The sequence below is a fragment of the Penaeus vannamei genome, chromosome 20, assembly GCF_042767895.1.
Source record: "Penaeus vannamei isolate JL-2024 chromosome 20, ASM4276789v1, whole genome shotgun sequence".
In the NCBI taxonomy this organism is placed as follows: domain Eukaryota; kingdom Metazoa; phylum Arthropoda; class Malacostraca; order Decapoda; family Penaeidae; genus Penaeus; species Penaeus vannamei.
Window position 1 is genome coordinate 36,453,928 of NC_091568.1, and position 7,500 is coordinate 36,461,427.

The window sequence follows — 7,500 nt, forward strand, 5'->3', positions numbered from 1 at the left end:
ATTTTTTGTTTTTCTTTTTTTCTTTTTCTTTCTTTCTTCATCATTATTTAAGATGTGAGTTGAATATTTTAGTGCCAGAAGTCTTATAGTAATTTAATTACAGAAAGCATTAGAAATGTTGTAAAGCATTGCAAAATGTCTTATACTATTGATATTATGCATAACGTTGAAGAAGGGAGTCTATAATTTTCTTTTTTTCTTTCCACACTTGAGATTTTATGGTGGAAACAGTCACTTATGTACATGCTAATCTAGTTTGAAATTAAATTCATATCACACTTTGAGGTTGTTACTTTTGTTGCCACGTATTCCTGCCTCACTAATTCAGTTTGTCTGTTCATTCATGTGTATTTATCTGGAAACCAAAAGCGATATTTTAGATGTTCTAGTATTTATGCAAGGTTTCAGGAGGTTTTGATTTACTGTGATGATATTAGTTACTTTCTGCAGTTTTCAAATGATTAATCAGATGGATTATAGTTTCATTCTCTGTCTTTAAGTAATACATATTTCCATCATATTTAAGTCTTTTGAAAATGATCTTGTTAAACTACTGCAGTTTTTGGAAAGAGAAAATGAATGTGAAAATATAATTCATTGTGTCATGATTTAAAAATGAGTGTTATACGCCTTTGTAAATGAAAATCCTTTTCCAGAATACATGTTAGTCACCATTTTTATATGTGGTTTTCATTGTCTTTACAAATCCAAGAAAAAATAAATCAAGCTTTCCATTGTCAGCCCCACCAATCCCTTGCCCGTTGTTGTTGTGGAGGGCTTAGGAGACAGGGACCAAGACCCAATGCAGAGATCTCCCCTGCCTTGGGCCTTTTCTCCCTCCAGCTCTTTTGTTTTCGTCCCCTCTCCAACCCTTTCTACTATCTACTTCCTAAGGTGTACAAACCGTGCTGAGAAGATGAAAGGCTGACTTTGTGCCAGTCCTAAATGGCCTGAGGGAACCATGGGCACAGTATTCCCCTGTTTTAGTTATCTAGCCCTTACCCCTCAAGGGGATCCTCGAGGGGTGGAATGATTATTTCCTCAATATAGTCAAGGTTTCCCATGGCCAGTAATGAAGATGTAATACCCTTACTAGTGGCAATGAGGCTTGCCCCTTCATCAAATAGCTCCACTAATTCTAACTCTCCGGCTCCCCGACCCCAGGCTCCCCTTTGACCACAACTCTTAACACTACAACTACTACCCACTCCTCATTGCCTACTAGTGCATTATCCACCCAAGTCGAGACTCAATATCCATTCCTACTCTCCCAACTTCCTCAACTTCATCACCTCTACCCCCACAACCTTCTTCATCAATCACCCCATCTTTCCTTATTATTAATTTAGTCTTATTCTCCATCTCTCCGTAATACTACCCCCCTCAACAATACTCTCTCTTCCACACATCCCTGTTCTTCCACCACCCCTAGCTCTACAAATACTCTATTTAGCCCAGCCAAATGGACCCAACTTTTTGTGATCCCCCTACAGCTCCTTCTCTTTCAATAATGTCTCCAAAAGCAAGTAGGCAGAATCCCTTTCCGTACCTGACCCGATTGTTCCTGTCTCGTTACAGTAAATCAGAAACTGAAGATATAGCATTATCAAATAAATAAAAACAATTGGCAGTGTTTAATATATTTAGAAATGCTGGGACTTGGTGAAATGCTGCTCCTCCCCATTGTGAGAATTACTTGTCCTGGCAGTCACCAGCCCGGAGCGAAGCTCACGGGGGAAAGCCATAGGGAATCCCATAGGTGGGTGGTGGGTCTCACAGCCTGCCACCCCCTTTTATATGGAGCAGCGTTGGTAGGGACAGCAGAGGTGGCGTCCACCTGGAGTGACTTCCCGGGGCTAAACCCCAGGCAGGAAGCCAGGGTGGGGGCTTGGAATATCCGTTCTGTTCATCAGGATGATCGGTTGCCTCTGCTGTCAAGGGAACTGGGGAGGCTGAGAGTGGAGATGGCTGCTCTCCCAGAGGTGAGAAGACCAGGCAGCAGCACGATTAGTGTAGGTGGCTACACCTACTACTGGTCAGGCCCCAAAAACCATGATGTGATATCAGTAAATTGCTACTCCCTTCCTCCTAAAGGTCATCGAAAGAAACCCACCAACATTGCCAAAATTACTTTCCACACACAATCTCCCCTTTCATATTTACATCAGTGGACAATCCCTCCCTTTTTGACCATACCAACCTCCTCCCCATCAATGTCAAAATTGTTGGCGCTAAACACTGCCATTCCACAGACCGATTCCCCTGTGTGTCCAAACTGGTCGTAACCAATCAAACTGCTCTGCACAAACATGTACATGTACTAACTGCTGCGTCCCCCATAATGTATTTTAGAGAGGCTGCTCCACCTACAAGTTTGAGTCTGAGGTAGCAACTCTCAGATATAAACTTGGTCTCACTCTACGTTAAGCCAGACATGGAGCAATTCGACAAGGTTTCTCTCATACTCCCTACTCTAGTAAAGTTGCTCACTCTGCTCCATCACAAGATATTCCTACACCCTCCCCTATACCTACTTACTTCCCCAATTCCACTTCTACCTCCTACCCTCCCCAGTCAAATTCTTTTGCCACTCTAAATCCAGACACTCCAATCTCAACTACAGCCCCAACATCATCTCCTCTCCCTCGCTGTACTACCCGCAGCAAACAGACTAAGCGTTCCACCCCGTCGTCTTCTACCACACACTCACCTCCACCTACCTTTGCCTTTATTCCTCAGACACCAGTCTCCTCTTTCCCTCCTCATAAGAAAACCTTTGTCTCACAAATCTGTCCAATCAACTCCACTGCAGAAACTATGGAAGATATTCAAAACTATGTGCTCGAGACACAAAATTCCACAACTCATGCTCCCTCCACACTCGAAGTGACTGCCGATATCCATCCTCTCCAACTCATATTCCCCCTACACCCCTAACTCCTACTCCCTCTTAACACAACCTATCCCCCTCAACTCCGTCTACTACCGATATACATCCTCCTCCTACTCATATTCCACCTACACCCCTTCCTCCTACTCCCTCCCAACACAACCCATCCCCCTCAACTGCAACTACTTCCGATATGCATCCTCCCAATATCCATTCTCCTACTACACATATTCTCCTCACACTACTTCCTCCTATTCCCTCCCATCCCCCTCAGCTTCAACAACACGTATATTAACCCTCCCTCCATCCCCTCTATCTCTTCTGCTCCCTCCTGGATATATATATGAATCCCTTGTCACAACTATACCCTCCCTCAAATCCTCCACCTCCTGATACTACACCAACCCCCCCCCCCTTCTAAATCCTTATGTCACACCCTAGCTCCTTCCCCTTCAAATTCCCCAACACGAATTGTATACATTATCATTTGTCAATCAACTAAGATATAGATCTGCTACATTGGAATATTCGCAGTTTCTGTTCTCACAGACCAGATCTTTGTCATATCCTTTCTTCTTATAATCCATTCATTATCTACTTTCTGCTTTGACAACCTGTTCTCCTTCCTCAGACGCATACACATCCGTCACTTGATCTAATTCCCTTACCTAAACCACCATAACCCATTCACTCATTAACTCCTTTACCCATCTTTAAAATTTCAATATTACTCTAGATAGTTGACGCATAGCAACCATCACCTGTCACCACCCTTTACTATACTTTCCTATAGTGCTATATGACCGTAGATGTCTAGCACATTTATTTTGCTTTTAACCATTAACCATTAACCATTCCATTGTCAGTATGTATATCACTTAGTCTATCAAATGATCTTATGAACAATTGTACAAGTATGTGCCCAAAGCATCATGAACAGCATTAATGATACTCTTACAGATGTACAGTATCAAAAATGCAAAGTTAGGGGTCCCTTGTTTAGTTAGTTATATGTATATATATACACACCCTCCCAATACCTTGCTTGTTGTTGTCATAGGAGGCCCAATGTAGTGGATCACCCCTACCTTGGGTCTCTGCCCTTGCCTCAACTAAGTTTGCTTGGTCTTTTCTTCTCTCCTTTCCTCTTCCGTATCTTCTTCATCCCCTTCTATGCTATTCCTAAGGTGTGAGAGCCGTGCTGAAAGGATGAAAGGCTGGCTTTGTGTTAGTTGTGAACAGCCTCTAGGAGCCATGGGCACTGTATTCATTGGTTGCCTAGCCTTTACCCCTTATGGGGACCCTGAGGGGTAGACCGTTTCTTTTCCCCCTTTAATTCAGGCTCACCATGGCCAATAATGATTCTTTACCCTTAATAGGGACATAAAGGCTTGCCCCTTCATCAACTAGCCTATCTGAATTTGATTTTGATGGGTTTCCAATCCTTGCCCCTCCTTTGACCACGGCTCCGACCACTTATACTAATAACCTCCACCTCGATGCTTACTGCCAACTCTGTCCATTCCAAAACAACCTCCAGAAAGCACCCTTTCCTCTCTCTTAACATTCTCCTCTCCATCTCCTGTTGCACAGTCCTCTTCAATGTCTACCACCTCTTCACTTATTACTACTCTTCATTCTTATTGTCCTCCCTCCCCCACAGAACTACTCCACTCCACACCACCCCTTCTTTTTGCCCTTGTCCTTCTACTGCCTCTACTTCTGCAAACCTCTTGAGTGCTCTCTTTGGCCCAGCCTTTCCTATGACATGTATTGTGCACCATGGGCTGTCTAATTGTTTATTATATGGAACTATTGAATGTTTGTTTTTGAGTCCCTGTTACATAATACACAATACACACACACACACACACACATATCTGTTTTTACACACATATTTGTTTTTACTTTTTCCTTGTGTTTGCATATTTAGTGCTAGTATTAGAAAATTATGGGGTGCTATGCAGCAATATTTTTAGGCAGCAGTTAAAGAAATAAGGGAAAATGTAAGAAGCATTTAATAGTATATTTATTAATGTTAAGAATAATGTAGACACATCAATAATTAAAGGGTAAATAAATAATAGAAATCAACAAATACACAATTTCACAAGACATTCAGAAGTTTCATTTAATTAAAGAAATTTAATTTGTTAAATGTATGCAACCACCATTAAAGAACGAATGCATTTAGTAACAGAAACAAATACTTAAAAATCCACTGAAAGTTCTCAGATCTTTTACAAATAACAATAAAAAAACAAAACAATAAACTAATAAGGTTTAATAGACAGGTAAGATGACAGTTCCAAAGCTAACCAGATTTTATCTTCAGGTCTATACTGTTTCTAAGGTATATAATGAAAGGATATGTCACAAACATCCTTTTACGACCTGGACATAAAATCCTGCTATAAGGCATTGGTTAAAATGTGAAACAGGAATTAGTTTTCAAAAATATGAAAAGGACGTGTTTAACAGTTTCATCACACTGTGAAGAATAACAGAATAGTCGCCAGAAGAACAAGTGGATAAGGATTATGCTTTTGTTTGCATTTTGCTAGTTTTTATAATATATGCTACCGAGCATGAAGTAAATCAATTAATCTGCTTTAGTTCCCTTCATTTGTAGTGGGGTTGTACCTTTTTGGTCTACCTCTCAATACTGACTCTGCACTTGCATACATTTCAAGTATTTTCTATCTCTATTTTCTGGATTTTTCTTTCTATAGTTATGTGGCTTTCAAGATCGAGTTCTTCCTCTCACATTTCATACAGGAAATACTTTAAAAAAGATCCTCTGTTTTCTTGAGAGTAACCGTTTCTTATTTAGTCAAACGCCTGAGCTTGTACTGCATAATCAAACGGCCTATTAGATATCACCTTTTAGTTTTTGTTTTAGCCTCTTGGTTGTTTGTTGGGGTTATCTAATTATTTTTATTCAGAATTATTTAATATGTGCAAGTAATTTTCATATTTTATGTTATTATCAATTTTAGGGTTTCTAGTCAGGCTAAGAAGTTTACCTACCTATATCTACTGTAAGACTGTGGGTAATTTATAAATTTGATGTCATATATTGGATATTAAGACAATATAGCTGATATTGATTGTTTTAATCCTGATATACGATCAGGTGCATTTATCCACTTTCGATGGAATAAAGAAAAAGGCAGGTGTTATTTTTGCTCCACATGGACATTTCCCTGAAAAAGTATAAAAAAAAAAGATGTCAAGAAAATTACAGAGGATACCATAATGTACAAAAACATGAATATGTACTAAAATTTATACCAAGTACCAGAAAAAATGTATATCTATATTTATATATCTATGTCTATTTGATGTAGGTGCTATTCTATATATTTCATATAAAAACAAAAAAAAATTACATCTATATTCATCAATATGTATGTGTATATATGTATATATAAATGCATATAGTCTAGTAAATTTTAAAAGAAATGCCAAAATTACTTAGAAATAGTTTATTACGTATCTGTCTCAAAATCTGTATTCGTCCATATTTTCTGTCCTTACCTCCACACCAGTCATAACTTCCGAGTTTTGCCTGGCACTTGGGACACATAAGCTTCCCTTTCAGTTCAGATGTAAAATCAGCCATCCAGGATATCGGGAGTGTAAATATGCCTTGGGTACAAAGTGAAGCATCGTCCCATGGTTCAGCCCATTTAGTGTCATTCCAGAAGGGACTTTGACCATCACAGTGTGGCATAATAGAATCCTTTCTCACTAATGAAGATCTGTGAAATAGTAATGTTTACTTTATCAAATTCAGAAAAAAATACAGCTCTATTCTAAATTTAATCAACCTTCATTTTCTTTTTCTTTGCTTAATCAAAATATTCATCCCTAAATATCAGAACAACTGTATTTCATGACAAATTTCTAACATGTAAATATTATATTAGGTAAAATTAGAGTGCATGAATGTAGAAAAAAATACAGTTCGAGATTGAAAGTTAAAGACTATATCATAGACTATTGGAAATAAATGTTTTTATTTACCTGCACATTCTACATTTGTATATAACTGGACTCTCGCTTGGTGTAGTTCTTGGATCTGGCTGTACCAAACACTGGTACTTTTTTTCATCCACCTTTCTACCTATTTCATACAAATGCCAAACCCATTATCCAAATATTCAATCTCAAGTATATTGAAAAACACATCCGCATAAGAAGAAACTTTACACATATGGTATATACATTATTGTATACATTTACAAATAAGTCTCTTTTTCTATTCAAAACAGTAAGTGGTTGAATGACAAAGTTGAATTAGAACATATGAAATCAACCTCATTACTGCATGTTTTGAGCTTATGAAGCTACATAAGAGTAAAGTAGCTATTAGTTTCATTAAATACACTCACATAGTCATTAACACGTACTACAAATACTCCCCTTTACTGATTGCAAATGCATACGACTTCAGTAGAAAGGCTCGGAACTGAAAATTATCTTCTGCCAATTTCCATTCCATATTTTGAAAAAGATAAAGCTGTTGCAAAAATCCTGAGTTAGGGCCTACACATCCTCTTCTTGCCTTGATTCTGTAATTGTAATATGACAAGATACAACTTTTT

The 7,500-nt window shown here is 38.5% G+C and overlaps 2 protein-coding genes across 6 annotated transcripts in view; one reads left to right on the forward strand and one right to left on the reverse strand.

Annotated features, from left to right (window-relative positions):
* Window positions 1–680, forward strand: part of Arpc5 (Actin-related protein 2/3 complex, subunit 5) — an 8,634-nt gene extending 7,954 nt beyond the window's left edge. For all 4 annotated transcript variants that reach the window (XR_011399361.1, XR_011399359.1, XR_011399360.1 and 1 more), the window contains one exon: window positions 1–680. This exon is cut by the window's left edge. The gene's annotated coding sequence lies outside the window, so the exon portion shown is untranslated.
* A 5,311-nt stretch (window positions 681–5,991) lies between these two features.
* LOC113826263 (dual specificity protein phosphatase MPK-4) overlaps window positions 5,992–7,500 on the reverse strand; it is a 4,709-nt gene continuing 3,200 nt past the window's right edge. For both annotated transcript variants that reach the window (XM_070135453.1, XM_070135454.1), the window contains 4 exons: window positions 7,318–7,467; window positions 6,920–7,018; window positions 6,431–6,654; window positions 5,992–6,096 (listed from right to left, as the gene is read on the reverse strand). In XM_070135453.1, coding sequence (XP_069991554.1) covers window positions 6,023–6,096; window positions 6,431–6,654; window positions 6,920–7,018; window positions 7,318–7,467 — 547 coding nt within the window. In that variant the 3' untranslated portion in view covers window positions 5,992–6,022. The remainder of the gene's footprint in view (window positions 6,097–6,430; window positions 6,655–6,919; window positions 7,019–7,317; window positions 7,468–7,500) is intronic.